At 37.4% G+C, this 20300-nt stretch overlaps 1 protein-coding gene and 1 pseudogene across 1 annotated transcript in view; both read left to right on the forward strand.

Moving 5' to 3' along the window:
• The window catches only part of LOC112626224 (coiled-coil domain-containing protein 30-like), a 38296-nt gene extending 18666 nt beyond the window's left edge, over positions 1 to 19630 (forward strand). Inside the window, exons 3-7 of the mRNA XM_025388149.1 lie at positions 1804 to 1957; positions 8139 to 8210; positions 13617 to 13732; positions 15342 to 15440; positions 19613 to 19630. Of these exons, the coding sequence (XP_025243934.1) occupies positions 1804 to 1957; positions 8139 to 8210; positions 13617 to 13732; positions 15342 to 15440; positions 19613 to 19630 (459 nt within the window). The remainder of the gene's footprint in view (positions 1 to 1803; positions 1958 to 8138; positions 8211 to 13616; positions 13733 to 15341; positions 15441 to 19612) is intronic.
• On the forward strand, positions 9727 to 10494 carry LOC112622820 (annotated as a pseudogene).
• Positions 19631 to 20300: the final 670 nt, after the last annotated feature.

The following is a 20300-nucleotide window of genomic DNA, read 5'->3' on the forward strand; positions in this document are numbered from 1 at the left end:
CATGGCCAGATGTGGTGGCTCATGCCTATAATCCCAGCACTTTGGGAGACCAAAACTGGAGGATGACCTGAGGCCAGGAGTTCAAGACCAGCCTGGGCAACATAGTGAGACTCAGTTTCTATGAAAAATAAAAAAATTTAGCTGGATGTGGTGGTGTGTGCCTATAGTCCCAGTTACGTGGGAGGCTGAGGTGGGAGGATTGCTTGAGCCCAGGAGTTGGAGGCTGCAGTGAGCTATGGTCGCGCCACTGCACTCTAGCCTGGGTGACAGAGCATGACCTCATTTCTTTAAAAAAAAAGTCATGTTGTAAAAATTATTAAATTATGCATAAAAGTATCATGAACACATCACAAAAATTTGAGGAAAAAATCACTCATTTAACATCATAGCTGATTTTTATTGAGTGTATTAAAATTTAAACAATCTATGTATGTTATGTGCTTTTAAAAATCACCATGAGACTAGGCCAGGTGCGGTGGCTCATACCTATAATCCCAGCACTTTGGGAGTCCGAAGCAGACAGATTACCAGAGGTCAGGAGTTCAAGACCTGTCTGGCCAACATGGTGAAACTCTGTCTTTACTAAAAAATACATAAATTAGCCAGGCATCATGATGCACACCTGTAATCCCAGCTACTAGGGAGACTGAGGCAGGAGAATTGCTTGAATTTGGGAGGTGTAGGTTGCAGTGAACTGAGATTATGTCACTGCACTCCAGCCTGGGTGACAGAGCAAAACCTTATCTCAAAAAAAAAAAAAAAAAATCACCTTGGGACTATACATATTTTTTATTTACAAATATGTTTGTAGTTCACCTTTTAAGGAGTTCTTTAGAGTATATAGTACATTATTTTAAATATATTCAATTCTGTTCATGGAATTTAATGTTTTTGATCTAGAGAAATGTTATTAATAGGTAAGTCTGGTGAATAAAGTGTACACTATGAATTTAAGCATGGGAGGTAACCCAAGATTAAACTATACATCACAGCATTATTTTCAATAGCAAAAATCGGAAGCTATCCAAATTTTTAAGTGAGACAGAAATTATATTATAGCCATGCTGGAACACAATACAGCCTTTAAAAATTATCATTACAAGCTGGGCGCAGTGGCTCATGCCTATAATCCCAGCACTTTGGAAGGCCAAGGTGGGCAGATCATGAGGTCAGGAGTTCGAGATTAGCTTGGCTAACATGGTGAAATCACGTCTCTACTAAAGATACAAAAAATGAGCTGGTCGTGGTGGTGCGTGCCTGTAATCCCAGCTACTTGGGAGTCTGAGGTAGGAGAATCGCTTGAACCTGGGAGGCGGAGGTTACAGTAAGCTGAGATTGCATCATTGCACTCTAACCTGGGTGACTGGGCAAGGCTCCATCTCAAAAAAAAAAAAAAAAAAAATTGTCATTACAAAATCTGTACAGGAATTTACAGAGAAGTGTTCCTGTATAATGTTAAATTTAAAAAGCCAGACAGAAACTTGTACATGTATTAGTATTATGACTATGTAAAAATGTATATGAATAAAAAATACTGCAAAGAAATATAACAATATGCTTATATCTCTTGGATGTTAGGTTGAACCATATGAAACCGCATGTTTATAAGTAAAAACAATCAAATATTACCAGTTTTGTTTGGTTCAACCTAAGGAAAGAAATACACACACACACACACACAAACACACACACGGAAATACACATAGATATTGTTTGCTAATTTTCTTTAAAACATTAATAGAAAATAGCAAAATGTCATGAGGGTACATTTGCTCTTTATTACTAACAGAAGTTTTATTTCAGTCTCATAATGAAGACCTGGAAAAAGACAAAACATCACAAAACTACCTAGGAAAAGGAATGGAACAAGTAGCAAAGAAGTTAGGGGTGGCCCATGAAGAGATTCAAAGACTCACTGATGAACTACAAGTGAAGGAGAAAGAACAGTGTAAATTAGGTAAGCTGTGGTTTCAGATGACCATTTCTGATCATGCTTTAACTGTACTGATCTCATCTCAGGGTGGAACATGAGAAAAAAAACACTGAGAAAAAAGTCTTTAAGATAAACACATAGAAGTGATGAACAGCCTCATTTTCTACCATGCTAGGAATTTTTGTCAAAGCCCAAACATATCTACCAAAAGTTCACAACTCATAAGTGTTTACCACTCACCACAAGAAATTCCCAGCCTCTTAGAAGCCCATGTGTTCCTTCTCTCTGTCTCTACATCTTTCCTCCTCCTTCAGAGTAACTACTGTCCTGACTTTGAATGCAGTTTCTGTGTTTGACTACATGCAGTATGCCTTCTATGGTTTGCTTCTCCTGCTCAGTCTTACAAGATTCATTCATTTTGTTATATGTAGCAGTTGTTTGTTCACTCTGCTGTTTATAATATTTCATTAATAAACATACTACAATCTATCCGTTCTACTGATGGACAATTGTGTTGTCAGTTTTTGTCTATTATAAATATTGCTGCTATAAACATTTTGGTATATGTCTCAGTGTGCTTATTACACATTTCTGATTGTGGTAAGAGTAGAATTACTGAATCCAAGGGTTATGGGCAGATTCTACTTTGGTCTTCCAAGGTAGTTATACTAATTTAAGCTTTCTTCAATTGTATGTGAGATTTTAGTTCCTCCACCTTGGTTTTCAATACTTGGTATTATCGGTCTTATTCACTTCACCTTTTATGTTGAGTGCATAGTGGTATTTAAGTGTTGCTTTAATTGGTATTCCCTGACTGCTAATTAAGTTGAAAATCTTTTCGTATGTTTGTTGTTGTTGTTGTTACTCATTTGGATATACAACTTTGTGAAGTTCCTGCTCAAGTCTCTTGTATATTTTTCCTATTTTATTTATTTGTGGGAGTTCTTTATATATTGTGGATATCAGCCTTTTGTTGGTTATAAATGTTATGTTGTTGTTGTTATTTTTTTTACTATAAATGCTAATATTGATCAAGTTGGGTTTAAGTGAATTATTCTTTATGCCTTCTGAGTTTTCATGTTTAAAGCCTTTTCTTCACTACAAGATTATTGAAGATATTTACCCTGGTTTTCGGGGGGGTACTTTTATTGTTTATATTTACATCTTTACTTTATCTAGAATTTAGTATAAAATTTTTAAATTATAATTATCTCCTTTCTATATTTTTAATCCGTGACTGATTCTTTTACAAATACAATATATAGGTTACTTCAGAATCATAAACATTAAAAATGTTAAATGTATAAAACAATAATGATTACGCCAAACTGTGTGATTAATAACAAATAATAAAAAACCAGAATATCAGGATGTAAATTTTTTATAAATACATTTTAAACAGTGGACACAAATAACTTTTCAGAATGATGGAAATGTTCCATATCCTGTTTGGGTTGGTGGATATACAATTGTACATATTTGTCAGAATTCATCAAACTATACACTTAAAAGGGTGAATTTTACTGTATGCAATTTATCAGTAAACACAATTTAAAAAGAAAATAAATTTGGCCACATGAGCGTGATGAGAAGCAATATTTGCTGCTTGCAATACAAGAGGAAAAAGGAAAAGCAGGATATTCAGCACCCATAGTGGTTATATTTGGACACAACAGAACACAATCACATAGCAATCTCTTCTATCAGCAGTTGCTCTATAGGGTAAATCCCAAACGTATCAATTGAAAGCCACCTCTACAGTGAGTCTGTTAGGACTTTTGGGAAGCTGAATTAGCAAGTCCTTTTGGAATGTTGTGTGCAGTATCAATGTGTGCACCATCTGTAACTTCCTGAGTCATCCACTTACAGCAGAATTTGTAGCTAGGCATGTGTAATATGACAGTGTTTCCCAAGTATTAGCTTGTTTCTTTCAACAAACTCTTTTTAAAATAAATCCCTTTAGCTCTCTTTAGTTTATTCTTTAGCTCACTATCACATCATAAAATTTGGATGAAAATGAAAAATTTTTTCAATGATAATTTTTTCAAGAATGAAAAAGAATTCATATAAAATATTTATTCCTTGACAAATGAATATCAAGAAAAAAGATGAATTTTTAAAGATTTAAGAGACTTATTAACCAATTATGATGTGTGGCCTTTATTGAATCCTGATTCAAATTTTTAACATTTATAAAACAATTTGAAATTTGAACACTTGCTAGACATATGAATTAAAGAATTGTTAAATTTTTGTTAAATTAATTTTTTGTTTAAAAATAGTTCTTATTTTTTAGAGATATATAGTGAAACATTCATAAGTGAATGAAATGATGTCTAGGATTTGCTTCAAAATAATACAGGTCTCTACCTTACAGCTACACAAAAATTAATTCAAAATGGATCGCAGAGCTAAATGTAAGTTAAAACTATAAAACTATTAGAAGAAAACAAGGAATACATCTTCATGATCTTGGGTTAAGCAGTGATACATTAAATATGACACCAAAAGCAAAAGTGAAGAGAAAAACTAATACATTGGACTAAATCAAAATTTAAAACCTTTACACTTCAAAACATACCATCAGAAAGTGAAAAGACAACTCACAGACTAGAAGAAAATATTTGTGAATCATGTGTTTGATATGGATCTTATATCCAGAATATGTACAAATTCTTACAATTTAATAATTAAAAGACAGCCCAATTTAAAAATGAGCAAAGGGGCTGGGCGTCGTGACATGTGCCTGTAGTCCTAGCTACTTGGGAGGCTGAGGTGGAAGGATGGCTTGAGCCCAGGAGTTTAAGGCTGCAGTGGGCGATGATTGTTACTGCTTTCCAGCCTGGGTGACAGAGTGAGACCCTGTCTTAAAGAAGAAAAACGGGCAAAGGATTTGAAAAGACATTTCCAGGAAGAAGATATGTGAATGACCAACAGGCACATGAAAAGATGCTCAGCACCTCCCATCACAAAAATTGATAGGTATGTGACGTGGTAGATGTGTTAATGAACTTGATTTAATCACCCCACAATATAAACATATGTCAAAACATTACATTGTACCCCATAAATGTATATAATTATTATTTGTCGATTAAAAAAATGATGTTCGATACCATTAGTTATAAGGGAAGTGCAAAGCAAAACCACAATGAGAGTCTACTTCATACCCACTAGAATGGCTGTGCTAAACAAGACAGACAGTGACAATTGTTGGCAAGGATGTGGAAACATTAAAACCCTTATACATTGCTGGTAAGAAGGTAAGATAGTGAAGATACTTTGGAAAACATTTAACAGTTTCTCAAAATATTAAACACAACCCGGAAATTCCATTCCTAGCTATCTACCCAGGAGAAACACAGACTTGTATGTAAATGTTCATAGCACTATTAGTTACAATAGCCAAGAGTTAGAAATAACCCAAATGTCTGTCAATTGGTGAACCGATAAACAAAATGCAGTATATCCATACTGGGCAGAAAGTAGCTAACAGCACATCCAACACTGCTGTCCTTAGAGAAAGGACTGCTATAACAGTTACAAGCATCTGGTTGACATCTGAGAACTTGGATTTTGGGAGGGTTTCCACCATTCCTTAACCAATAGTGGCTCACTGTACCTAAGCTGTTTATACAATGTGGTCCATGCAGAATACCTGCTTTCCTTTAAGAGTCTTGGTATATGCTAGGCAGAAAGTGTGTGTGTGACCAGCCCTCAACAAAACCTTAGGTGCTGAGTCTTTCATGAGCTTCCCAGGTAGACAACATTTTACATGTATTGTCACAGTTCACTGCTGGAGACATATCCTGTGTGACTCCACTGGGAGCAGACTCTTGGAAGCTTGTTCCTGGTTTCTTCTGGCCTTTGCCCTGTGCATCCTTTCCCTTTGCTTCATCTTTTTGATTTTGCTTCATCTTTTTGCTGTAGGAAATCTTATCTTTGAGTATGAACATATGTTGAGTCTTGTGAGTCCTCTTAGCATATCACCAAATCCGGGGGTGATCTTGAGGACTCCTGGTACTCATATGATAGAATACTATCTGCCAGTAAAAAGGAAGGAAGTACTTATACCTGCTACATGGATGAATCTCAAAAACAAGCTAAGTGAAAGAAGTCAGATGCAAAAGATCATGTATTGTGTGATTCCATTGAGATGAAATGCACATAAAAGGCAATCCTATAGAGATAGGAAGTAGATTGGCATAGCTGGGCACAGTAACACATGCCTATGTCCCCAACTACTTGCCACTTGGGAGGCTGAGGCAGAAGAATCACCTAGCCTATGAGGTTGAGTCCAACCTGAGCGACATAGTGATACCCTGTCTCAAAAAAAAAAAAAAAAAAGGAAAGTAGATTAGTGGTTGTCTAGGGCTAGGGATGAGAATTGGGACTAAGTGGGTATGATTTTCTTAATAGGGTGATGGAAATGTTCTAAAATTAGATTGTGATAGTGGCATACCTGTAGATATACTAAAAACCATTGAATTGTCCACTTGAAATAAGTAATTTTTAAGGTATGTAAACTGTACCTCAATAAAGCTGTTAAAAATATAAGAACTGGGGGAAACAAGTATATTAGGTGAAAATCTAAGGTGGCTTCCAAGAGCCCCACCCCCAGTATATACACATTTTTTCCCAGTGATTCAACAAAATACAATCTAGATGCTGCTGTGAAGAGATTTTGTAAGTGTAGTTATGGTCCCAAACCAACTGACTTTAAAGAAGGGAGATTTTCTTGCATGAGCCTGATCTAATCAGGTGAGCTCTGGAAAGAGTCAGGACATTTCGTGGCAAAAAAGATTTGAAGTGCAAGAGGGATTTAACATGAGGGAGACTCTTCATTAATGACTTAAAAAAAGAAATAATGGGCCGGGCGCGGTGGCTCAAGCTTGTAATCCCAGCACTTTGGGAGGTCGAGACGGGCGGATCACGAGTTCAGGAGATCGAGACCATCCTGGCTAACACGGTGAAACCCCGTCTCTACTAAAATACAAAAAAAATTAGCCGGGCGAGGTGGCGGGCGCCTGTACTCCCAGCTACTCGGGAGGCTGAGGCAGGAGAATGGCGTGAACCCGGGAGGCGGGGCTTGCAGTGAGCTGAGATCCGGCCACTGCACTCCAGCCTGGGCAACAGAGCCAGACTCCGTCTCAAAAAAAAAAAAAAAAAAAAGAAATAATGACTTTGAAGATGGAGAAGATCACGTGACAAAGAATGCAGGCAGCCTCCAAGAGCCAAGAGAGACCTCCAACTGACAGTCAGCAAGGAGATGGGGACCTCAGTCTTACACCCTCAAGGACTGAATTCAGCTAACAAGCTGAATCAGATTGGAAATGAATTCTTCTCCAGAGCCTTCAGAGAGAAACATAGCCTGGCCAACAGCCTGATTTCAGCCTTGTAAGACTTTGATCACAGAACTCAGGCACACCATGCCCAGACTCCTGACCTAGAGAACTGTGAACTAGTAGATGGATGCTGTTGTAAGCCACTAAGTTTGTGGTAATTTGTTATACAACATTAGAAAATTAGTCTGTGGTTAGAAGTGACCTGTTATAAAATTCATGTTAGTCTCTTACTTCTGGGAGGTTCTTCATTCTGATAATATAGGAGATCCACCAGCAATATTGCTGGTGATGAGGAGACCACAGGAGACAAAGGGATAAAACCTGAAGTAGAGAACCCAAATCCAATAGACTCCAATGCGTCATGTCTTCCTAAATATCATTGTGCCATCCTTATACAATTCTCGCATAATATCAAAAGCTATTTCCTGAAATTTTGTTATTTTGATATTTCTAGCAGCTACTGGCAAAATTCTAAATATGACTGATGGCAGGAATTATTTTTATGTTTTTCTGGGTGTAGTTTCTTTTCACTAAACTGGTAGTACCATGCCTAAAAACTTTCGGCTTTTCCCATTGTTTACAGTGGTTTAAATTCCTCTTAATCATGAAATCTGATGGAGGAAACTATTAGGGAAAGACAATTACGAGATCAGATAAGCAGGGATAGGGCTAAATATAGGGTGCAGTAGGAACTCTAAGAGGGAAGTCTGGGAAAATTCCCTGAGGAGCTGACATTTAAGCAGAAACTCCAGGGCAGTAGCCAGGTGAAAGAAAGTGTTCCAGAGAGAGAGAGTCATTGGAAATTTGATTATTATACGAATCATTTGTTCCTTATACAAATATTTTGTTTCTTTTTTTAGATTCTGCGCTTAAGAAGGCTCAACTAGAAATTGACAAATTGAAGGAAAATTTGGTAAAGCAGAAAGAAAATGGTAAGTCATTCTAGAAGATATAATAATTATTATTTAGTAACCAAGAACGGTGGTACATGCCTGCAGTCCCAAAGACTTGGGAGGCTTGGGCCCAGGAGTTGGAGGTTGCAGTGAGCCATGTCTGTGCCACTGCATTCCAGCCTGGGCAATAATGCAAGACCCCATCTCAAAAGAATAAATTTTTTAAAAAATTATTATTTAATAATAATACATTAAGAAATAATATAATATACATTAATAATAGGTTTTAAAATAATATTTTGGAATTAAAATAATAAGTACTACTACTGTTATTGCTGTTGCTACTACTGTTATTATTACTTCCACTACTACTACCATTTAATAGTGACAGGTACTAAGTGCTTACTAAGTGACAGGTACTCTGCCAGGCACTTCACATGCTTTATCTCTAATCCTCACAACAGTCTGTGGCCATACTACCCTGAATACACATATCTCATCTAATCCTCATAGCAGTTCCAAGTAGTGAGTAGTAGTATCCCCTTTTCTTAGATAAGCAAACTGAGTCATGGCAAAGTTAAGTGAGTTATCCAATAGCTACAATAAGTATCCGAGCTGGTATTTGAATCTTTGTATGTCTGACTCCCAAACCTGTGATCAACACAAATCATGCATCTTTTACTGGGACCACTGATACCAATATACTTTATAATGCATTTAACAATACTTTATACATGTTTGTTCACTGGGAAGCCAGTAAGCTTGAATCAGTGGTGAATTAATCTGACCCTAGCTTGCCTATATAAAAATGCTACCAGTTAGCAATAATATAATGAAATTTGAATATTTGAATGGTAACAGCTAAAATTTTTTTAAATATGTTTACCAGTTTTTAAATAATTCTACAACTAGGCATCCCTCCTTTTAAAAATGTATGAATACAATTATAAAATGAATACTGCTTTTTTAGTAATTAATAGAACAAGTAAACAGAAATAAATCAGTAGGGATATAAAAGCCCTAAAAATACTAGCAATCAAAATGACCTAATTGATATTTATAGAAACAGAACACACATTCTTTTCATATACCCATGAAACATTCACCAAGAGAGACCATCCTGGTGGAACTGGAGGTCATTATGCTAACAGAAATAAGCCAGGCACAGAAAGACAAACATTGCATGCTCTCACTTATATGTGGAATCTAAAAATCAAAACAGTTGAACTCACCGACATAGAGAGCAGAAAGATTGTTACCAGAGGCTGGGAAGGAGAGTAGAGGGGCAGTTTCAGCAGGAGGCAGGGAATGGCTAATGGGTAAAAAAAGAAAGAGTGAATAAAATCTAGTATTTGATAGCACAACAGGGTGACTACAGTCAATAATAATTTAATTGTACATTTTAAAATAACTTAAAGAGTATAATTGGATTGTTTGTAACACAAAGGATAAATACTTGAGGGGATGGATAACCCATTTTCCATGACATGATTATTACGCATTGCATGCCTGTATCAAAACATCTCATGTAGCCTTTGGCTCTGTGAGCAGCACCATGGCTGTTGGCAAGAACAAGCACCTTATGAAAGGTAGCAAAAAGGGAGCCAAAAATAAAGTGGTTGATCCATTTTCTAAGAAAGATTGGTGTGATGTAAAAGCACTCACTATGTCCAATATAAGAAATATTGGAGAGACGCTAGTCACTAGGACTCAAGGAACCAAAATTGCATCTAATAGCCTCAGGGGTCGTGTGTTTGAAGTGAGTCTTGCTGATCTGCAGAATGATGAAGTTGCATTTAGAAAATTCAAGCTGATGCTGAAGATGTTCAGGACAAAAACTGACTAACTTCCAGGGCATAGATTTACCCGTGACAAAATGTGTTCCATTGTCAAAAAATGGCAGACCATGATTGAACCTCACGCTGATGTCAAGACTACCGATGATTATTTGTTTCATCTATTCTGTGTTGATTTTACTAAAAAGCACAACAATCTGACACAGAAGGCCTCTCATGCTCAGCACCAACAGGTCTGCAAAATCCAGAAGAAGATGATGGAAATTATGACCTGAAAGGTGCGAATGACTTGAAAGAAGTGGTCAATAGATTGATTCCAGACAGCACTGGAAAAGAGAAAAGCTTTGCCAATCTAGTTATCTTCTCCATGATGTCTTTATTAGAAAAGTAAAAATGCTGAAGATACCCAAGTTTGGTTGGGGAAAATTCATGAAGGTAATTGTTCTGGAAAAGCTACTGGGGATGAGACAGGTCCTAAAGTCGAATTAGCTGATGGATATGAAGCACTGGTCCAAGAATCTATTTAAAGTTCAAAATTTAAAAAAGAGAGGCCATCCTGGGCCATAAAGTAAATCTCTGTGAAAAAAATGAAATACAAATTATGTTCTCTGATTATAATGGAATTAAACTAAAAATTGGTAACAGAAGTAGGTTAGTTGGAAATATTTGGAAATTTAAAAGATTTTTTTTTTTTTTTTTTTTTGAGATGGATTCTCATGTTGTTGCCCAGGCTGGAGTATAGTGGCATGATCTCGGCTCACTGCAACCTCTGCCTCCCAGGTTTAAGCAGTTCTCTGCCTCAGCCTCCCAAGTAGCTGGGATTACAGGAACCTGCCACCACACCCAGCTAATTTTTGTATTTTTAGTAGAGATGGGGTTTCACCATGTTGGCCAGGCTGATCTTGAACTCCTGACCTCGTGATCCACCCGCCTCAGCCTCCCTAAGTGCTGGGATTACAGGCGTGAGCCACTGCACCTGGCCTAAAAAGATATTTATAAAAAGACTGAGCCTTCAGAGAAAAAAATTAAGAGAGATATTAGAAAATATTTTGAATGAAGAAAATGAAAATGCAACAATATCATCATTTCTGTGACATAGCTAAATCAGTACTTAGAGGGAATTTTATAGTATTTAATGCTTATATTAGAAATCAAGAAAGGACTCAAAATAATCTGAGTCTATACCTCAGAAACCCAGAATAAGGTGAGCAGAATAAGAATAAAAAAAAATTAAATATAATAATAATAAGAAGAATAAGAACAGAATAAGAAGAGAAAATTAAATCCAAGGCATGCAGAAGGAAGGAGATATTAAAATAAGAGCTAAAATCAACAAAAGTGGCCGGGCACGGTGGCTCACGCCTGTAATCCCAGCACTTTGGGAGGCTGAAGCAGGTGGATCACAAGGTCAAGAGATCAAGACCATCCTGGCCAACATGGTGAAACCCCGTCTCTACTAAAAATACAAAAATTTGCTGGGCGTGGTGGCGCACGCTTGTAATTCCAGCTAACTCAGGAGGCTGAGGCAGGAGAGTCGCTTGAACCTGGGAGGCAGAAGTTGCAGTGACCCGAGATAGTGCCACTGCACTCCAGTCTGGTGACAGATCGAGACTCCATCTCAAAAAAGAAAAAAAAAATCAACAAAACTAAAAACAGAACCACAATAGAGTAAATCAGTGGAACCATGAGCTGCATCTTCAGAGAGAACAACATTGACAAACTTCTAACTAGATTGGTCATGAAAAAAGAGAGAACTCACAAACTACCAGTATAAAAAATAACAGAATATTTCTACAGAATAAAAAGATAATATGGGAATATTATGAAAAACTTTATGCCAATAAATTGATGACCTGGATGACGTGGACACATTCCTTAAAAGACACAAACCACCAAACCTCACCTGAGAAGAAATAGCTCTAAATCTATGTAAAGAGACAGAATTTTTAGTTAAAAACCTTCCCATGGGCCAGACATGGTGGCTCATGCCTGTAATCCCAGCACTTTGGGAGGCCGAGAGGGTGAATCACTTGAGGTCAAGAGTTCAAGACCAGCCTGGCGAGCATGGTGAAACCCTGTATCTACTAAAAATACAAAAAAAAAAAAAAAAAAAAAAAATTAGCCATGTGTGGTGGCCTATGCCTGTAATCCCAGCTACTCAGGAGGCTGAGGCAAGAGAATCACTTGAACCCAGGAGGCGGAGGCTGCAGTGAGATTGTACCACTGCACTCCAGCCTGGGCAACAGAGCAAGACGGACTCAAATGAAAAATAAAAATAAAAATAAAAATAAAAATCTTCCCATGAGGAAGACTCCAGGCTCAGATGGCTTCATTAGTGAATTCTAATAAGAGGAATTATTTAAGGAATAAATAATACTAAATTTATATAATTTCTTCAAGAAAATGGAAGAAGAGAGAATACTTCCCACTTTTTTAAGTGGCCAGTTAACAAAGAAGTACAGAGAATAAGAAATAACTTGTTGGGTAGTAAAATTAAATGCAGTATGTTTACCAATAATAGATTGTTAAATAAGTGACTATACAAAGCATACTTTGCAGATATTAAAGATGACATGGAGCCAAGTGTGCACTGACATGAATAGATTTCTGTGATATATTATCAAGTGAATAAGGTAAGTTGTAGAGTAAGATGTGTGGTATAATGTTGTTTGGGTTTTTTATTTGTGGAGTTTGTGTGTGTGTACCCACAGGACTACTGTGAGCTGGTATATACTAGTATGGCAGTAAAGTTGTGAAGGTACTGGAATAATTCTGTGTTGACTTATAACTAGCTGTTGTCCTGAGTCTTCTAAACATTCCTACCTGCCCTAATTGTCTTAGCTCCTTCCAGCCCCATGTCTTCCCAGCCACTAAAGAGATAATATTTAGCACAGCAAAATGTTCTCTAGAACTCTACTTCAGAGCTACATTCTTATAGATGAGGGTGCATGCTTAACCAGTTGTTAAATATTTTTAACACAACTTTGTCTGTTTGTATATTACTATAAATATATATATATTTCTGAAAATATTTAGTATGTGTTAAAAATATTATTTTGGGACACGGTACCAGCTGAAGGTGGGATAAAAATATTCACTTTGAACAAAACCATGTAGTTTGATTAACAAAAAGCCTATGTTCCATTTGTGATCAATAAAAGTTAAGGTGTTAACACTTTACAATTTCAAGATTTACGGTAAAGCTACAGCATGGAATTATTCTAAGAATAGATTTGTAAACAAATGGACTAGGAGGTATGTAAAAGAGACAGGACTGAAAGGCATGTAGGAAGACCATTTTTTTTTTGTCATTTAACTTTTAAAAGCTAAGCTAGGCTAAATTGTTTTAAAATTCTAGGTCCTAGAAGAACCTCTATTGCTGGAAACCCTACACTCAAAAAGTCCAATTCATTGGTCTGGTGTGAGTAATATAAAACTTTCTCTGTTGTTTCTTTGGGTTGGTAGAATATTCTAGGACTAGACTTGAGAGCCTTGTGGCTCTCCTGCATAGAGAGCCAGCCACATATGCAGAGACACGATAGGGCTAACAAGAAGGGCAGGCAATAGCACTTCCTTTGTTTTTAGAGTTAGTGCCCCTAAAACTAAAACTTTGATCCAGTTGAGTAAACTGTGTTCTTCTCTGTTTTAGATGCAGCTGACCTACAGAAAGCAAAGGAACACAATCAGAGACTGGATGAGGAAATTCTGGCTTTAAGAAATAGGGTTCGATCACTTGACTCAGAAAAAAAGGTGCTTGGTGAAATGGTAAGTTTAATTTACTTCTTAGAACTTATTTAAATGTGTCTACCATAACAATCAACAGCATAAGCAACACAGATATACAACATGTAGGTTGGTCTTTAGCAGGGACCAATACTGGGGGCTGTAACATCTCAGAGGGATGCCATGCTTTGACCTAGATGTATTCTATCAGTACTTATATTTTATACATTTTAACTACCTATGCTACACAGCAACATTGTTGCTATATGTAAATCTAGGATCTTTTAAATAAGGGATTAGATAATAGTTTATAGTTAACACGTTCACCACATAGAAAATATTACCCTATTATATTGGATAAGTTTAAGATTATTAATACTAAATCTTTAATTGTTTATATTTTTAACCATTTCTTCTTAGCAATTTACTGATTTTTAAAAATATGTACTTCCAAATTTTAAATACATCTCTTCAATTTTAGTTTATATTCATTAAATAATCATATATCTAATGTCTAAAAAAATACCTGGCATAATACTAAGTGCTTTAGAAATTTTTTTTGTAAGAATGACTAAAGACCCATCAGGATGACTGCTAGCAAAACAAGAGAGAATAACAAATGTTGGTGTGGAAAAATTGGAACCTTTGTGCATTGCTGGGGAGAATCTAAAATAGTGCAGTCACCATGGAAAACAGTTACTCTAAAAGTTAAATATAGAATCACCATGTGGTCTGACAATTCCACTTCTGGATATATGCCCCAGAGAATTGAAGACAGAGACTTAAACATATATTTGTACATCCATATTCATAGCAGCATTATTCACAATAGCCAAAAGGTGGAAGCAGCTCAGATGCTTATTGATAGAGGAACAGATAAGCAAAATGTGGTATAGCCTTACAATGGAATATTATTCAGCCTTAAAAAGGAAAGAAATTCATACACATGCTGCAACATGAATGAACATTGAAGACATTATTCTAAATGAAATAATCCAGTCACAAAAGGACAAATAATATATGATTACACTTATATGACATGCTTAGAGTAGTGAAAGTCATAGAGACAGAAAGTATTAATAGAATGGTGGTTGCCAGTGGCTGGGGAGAGGGAGTAATGGGAGTTATTGTTTAATGGGTATAGAGTTTCAGTGCAAGATGAAGCGTTCTGGAGATGGATGGTGGTAATGGTTGCACAACAGTGTGCTTGACAATGTGCTTAATAATATGCTTAATGATGCTTAATGCCACTGAACTGTACACTTAAAAATGGCTAACATGGTACATTTTGTGTTATGTGTATTTTACCACTAATAAAAATGCAATCATAAAAAGAATGAATAAATAAGTGAAGATTGGTAAGTTGTCTAAGTCTTTGTAAATTTATGTATCTAACCCATTTATATATTTAATACATGTGTGTATGCATGAAAAAGTTCAGGTAGGGTACATTCCAAGCAGTGTTATTTCTGGAAAGGGAGGAACAGTTGTAATATCAAGGAAAATACAGTTTTTTTATTCTGTATACATATGTGTTGAAGTTTTACAAGGAGAGCGTATTTGTATGTTACTTGTATAATTAAAAAACAAAGCAATGATTTATCCAAACAAAAACTGAGAAGTCTACAAGATGTTTTCTTTTGTATTTAAGGTTGAAAGACTTAAAGGAGAGGTGTGTGAATCTCAAGACAATAAGCAACTTGAAGATCACTCCCCTGGAAAAACTGTCGGTGGTGAACAGAGAGAACAGGTATTGTATTTTAAAGTTCTGTTCTTTCTGATTTCTAATTTTTGAGTTGTACTTTTACAGAGTGTACTAGAGTAATTGGTGCTAATCATTTGCTACTCTCCTTATTGGGCTGTCTTTTTCTATTGCTCAGCTAATTAGAGTGGAAGAGGAAAGAGGGCTACAGAGGATGTGTTTCTGTTCACTTCTTCCTCATAAAGAACAATTAATTTGGAGAATATAGTAGATTGTTTCTCTGCAAAGAATCTTATGAAGATACAACCAATTTGAGCATATCATGGAGAACTAATAAGGTGTAGGCTCCAGTGTGTACAGTATATACTATATTCAGCATGATCAGCCTCTGAAGTGGTGAGCAAAGCAATCAAACCCAAGACAGACTGATGCAAGTGCCAGGGTTTATCTAGTAAATAGTAGTTTTAATTTGCCTTTTGAGCATGTCTAATGACCATGAATATGTTTTAGCCATTTATATATTCTTTTGTGAAGCATCTGTTCAAATCTTTTGTACGTTTTCAGTGGAGTGGTCTGTATTCTTAAAAAAAATTTATTATTATTATTATTATTATTTTTAGAGATAGATTCTCACTCTGTTGCCCAGGCTGGAGTACAGGGGTGCAGTCCTGGCTCGCTGAAGCCTTAACCTTCCAGGCCCAAGCCATCCTCCTGCCCCAGCCTCTCAAGTAGTTGGGACTATAGGCATGCAGCACCACACCCAGCTAATTTAAAAAAATCTTTTTTGTAGAGATGAGGTCTCACTGTGTTGTCCAGGCCAGTCTCAAACTCCTGGCCTCAGGTAATCTTGCCTCCCAAAGTGTTGGGATTACAGGCATGCACCACTGTTTCTGGTTTGTATTCTTTTTATTGAGTTGTAGAAGTAGTTTCATTTTCTTTTTTACATATTAGAGATGATATCTCACTATGTTGCCCAAGCTGGTCTCAAACACCTGGCCTGAAGTGATTCTCCATCTTTGACTTCTTAAAGTGCTGGGATTACATGCATAAGCCACCACACCTGGCCAAGAGTTCTTTATATATATTCAAACTAGTCCTTTGTTTTAGATATATGTATTATAAATCTTTTCTTATTCTATGCCATGTCTTTCATTTTCTTAATAGTGTTTTATAAAGAGTAGAAGTTTTAAAATTTTGATGGAGGTGAATTCATCAATGTTTTCTTTTATAATTTTGTGGTGGGACACAAAAAGCCTATTTAAGAAATCTTTGTCTACTCTAAGGTCACAAAATATGTTTCTTATACTTTCTTCTAAATATTTTATAGTTTTTAGTTTCTACATTTAGGTTTATGGTCTACTGCAGGTAATTTTTGTATATACTGTGTGGTAAAATTGAGAGGTTCATTCATTTTCAGTGTATATCCAGTTATTCCAGAAATATTTGGTAGAAAGAGTTATTTCCTTACTGATAAAGGTTAGCACCTTTATTTAAAAAATTTATAAAGGTCTACTTCTGGACTCTGTATTCTATTCTGTTAACCCACCCATGTGTTTATTCTTAGAACAATTCTAGAACAATCTTAGAACAATGCTGTAACTTTATTGTAAGTCTTGAAATTATAAGGTGTAACACCTCCTTCTCTCAACTCATCAAAGTCATTCTCCGTCCAGCTTTGTTCCGTTGCTGGCGAGGAGCTGTGTTCCTTTGGAGGAGAACAGGCACTCTGATTTTTAGAATTTTCAGCTTTTCTGCTCTAGTTTCTCCCTATCTTTGTGGTTTTATCCACTTTTGGTCTTTGATGATGGTGATGTACAGATGGAGTTTTGGTGTGGATGTCCTTTCTGTTGGTTAGGTTTCCTTCTAAGTCAGGACCCTCAGCTGCAGGTCTGTTGGAGTTTGCTGGAGGTCCACTCCAGACCCTGTTTGCCCGGATATCACCAGCAGAGGCTGCAGAACAGCAAATATTGCAGAATGGCAAATGTTACTGCCTGATCCTTCCTCTGGAAGCTTCATCTCAGAGGGGCACCCGGCCATATGAGGTATCAGTCTGCCCCTACTAGGAGGTGACTCCCAGTTAGGCTACTCGAGTGTCAGAGACCCACTTGAGAAGGCAGTCTGTCCATTCTCAGATCTCAAACTCCATGCTGGGAGAACCACTACTCTCTTCAAAGCTATCAGACAGGGACGTTTAAGTCTGCAGAAGTTTCTGCTGCCTTTTGTTCAGCTATACCCTGCCCCCAGAGGTGGAGTCTACAGAGGCAGGCAGGCCTCCTTGAACTGCGGTGGGCTCCACCCAGTTCGAGCTTCCTGGCCACTTTGTTTACCTACTCAAGCCTCAGCAATGGCAGATGCCCCTCCCCCAGCCTCACTGCCACCTTGCAGTTCCATCTCAGACTGCTGTACTAGCAGTGAGCGAGGCTCCATGGGCGTGGGATCCTCCAAGCCAGGCATGGGATATAATCTCCTGGTGTGCCATTTGCTAAGACTGTTGGAAAACCACAGTATTAGGGTGGGAGTGTCCCAATTTTCCAGATACCGTCTGTCATGGCTTCCCTTGGCTAGGAAAGGGAATTCCCTGACCATTTGTGCTTCCCGGGTGAGGCAGTGCCCTGCTTTGTATCGGCTCACGCTCCATGGGCTGCACCCACTGTCCAACAAGGCCCTTTGAGATGAACCTGGTACCTCAGTTGGAAATGCAGAAATCACCTGTCTTCTGTGTTGCTCACGCTAGGAGCTGTAGACTGGAGCTTTTCCTATTCAGCCATCTTGGAACCTCCCTTGTGAATTCTTGTCAGGAAATTTTTATCCCCCAAGAAAGAAACTCCATATCCATTAGTATTCATTTCTTATTTTTCTACCTGTCCCCTCCCCCCAGCCTCTGGCAACCACTAAAGTACTTTCTGCCTTTGAATTTGGCTATCTTGTACATTTTACATAAGTGGAACCATACAATATATGGACATTTGTGTCTGCTTTCTTTCACTTAGCATAATTTTTTCAAACTTCCTATTATAGAATGAATTAGTACTTTATCCCTTTCTATGGCTGAATATTTTATTGTATGGATTTTCTTTTTGAGACAGGGTCCCACTCTATTACCCAGGCTGGAGTACATGATCACTGCAGACTTGACCTCCCAGGCTTAAGCAATTTTCCCACCTCATCCTCCTGAGTAGCTGGGACTATAAATGCGCACCATCACACCCAACTAATTTTTGTGATTTCTAGTAAAGATAAGGTCTGGCTATGTTCCCAAGCTAGTTTCAAACTCCTGAGCTCAAGCAATCCTTCCACTTGGCCTCCCAAAATGCTGAGATTATAGACATGAGCCACTACACCCCATCCTTAGTGAAGTGGCATTGTTGTCAGGGGTAAATACCTAGGGTTCATCATCTCACACTAAGAAGATTAAAGACATAGACACACGTGGTTGGGTTAAGGAGTGGAAAGTTTAATAGGCAGAAGAAAGGAGAGAGGAGAGCAGCTTTCTCTCTTGTGAGAGAGAGGAGCATCCAAAAGGTAAAAGCTGGCCTGCGACAGACTGCAGCAGATTTTATAGGCTAGCTTGAGGAGGCAGTGTCTAGGGTCCACAGATTGGTTCAACTAGGTGTGACATTTACATAGCGTGTGGGGAAGGCTTGTCACCCCACCCTAATCTTAATATGCCAATAGGCTTTCTACTTGGCCAGCACCATCTTGTCTGCTCCATACTGTACACGTGGCTGGCAAAGAGAAGGGAAGATAGAGCCACCATTTTGATCATGCCTGGTCCCAGGTAGCCTTTTCCTATTGGCACAACTGCCAGCATTCACCTTTGCAAGCTTCTAGCTTACTTGTCTATGTCTGCAGCTCAATTTTACAGGTTGCTCTTTGTTAGAGAAGAAAATGATTTGGGGTCTGTTTTTCATTAAAAGTAAAACCTTAATGAGGACTTCCTTACCCTCACTATCTGCCTAAATAATTTCTTTTTCACTCCTATCTTATTCCCCCCCGAGGAGTGGTAACCCTAACTGTTACTAAGGGGTATTAGATAATGACTCTTTCTGACTAATTTCTGCCAAAAAGGGGTGCCCTGACAGTTAGGGCTTCTCCTGGGGTCAGTCTAAGGGTCCTCAGAAGAAAGGCATGTCCAGACATGGTTCTGTCCACAGTACCATTTGGAGTTTGATTGCTGTCCACCTTTCCGATGGGTTGTAATACTGGTTTGCCTCCACCAGGTGCTGCTGAAATGTTAATAGTGTTAATATAAAAGTAACATTAACAAATGTTAATACTGTTAATATAGAAGGATAAGTGGCATTGGATTTGGGTGGCTAGAGTAACTTTAGTGTTAACCTTGGCTGAATCTTTCCTGCAATTATTAATTCTTTCACAACTTCCACAGACCATTTATGACATGCTTATACTTTCTGACTTTTCCTAAACATCCCTCTTTTTAAACAAGCAGTTATTCTCTTTAGGATAAGAATTTACCATACAAGATCCTTTCTTATATAAAATCTATTTTCTTTATAACCTTCTTTGCATAGCTAGGGTGTGACATATTACCAAACCCAATAAAAAGTCCTGGTGGACTCAGTGATAGTAAAACCTTCATGTTTACCTCTTGTCAGTAGCTATTATTCCTGCTCTAAGGATAATAATTAAGCAAAATACTACAGCAGTGGAAACTCTCTGTCCAGTATTTCAGTTAGAAGGTGCTACCATGTATAACTCTACCTCAAATAGTAGAGTGAGTGTAGCAATTCCCACAAGGGTGGGATTATTAGATCATTCCATCTAAAATTTTAGTGCCAAGATATAGAATTTCCCTTTTGGAAGGTCTATGAAGTTCCTTGATTTTATTTTCCCAAAGAAATCTCTGGCTTATGAGCAACCTACTCACATTTATTACCTGGCAGGATT

Source organism: Theropithecus gelada, chromosome 1, assembly GCF_003255815.1.
Source record: "Theropithecus gelada isolate Dixy chromosome 1, Tgel_1.0, whole genome shotgun sequence".
NCBI classification, from domain to species: domain Eukaryota; kingdom Metazoa; phylum Chordata; class Mammalia; order Primates; family Cercopithecidae; genus Theropithecus; species Theropithecus gelada.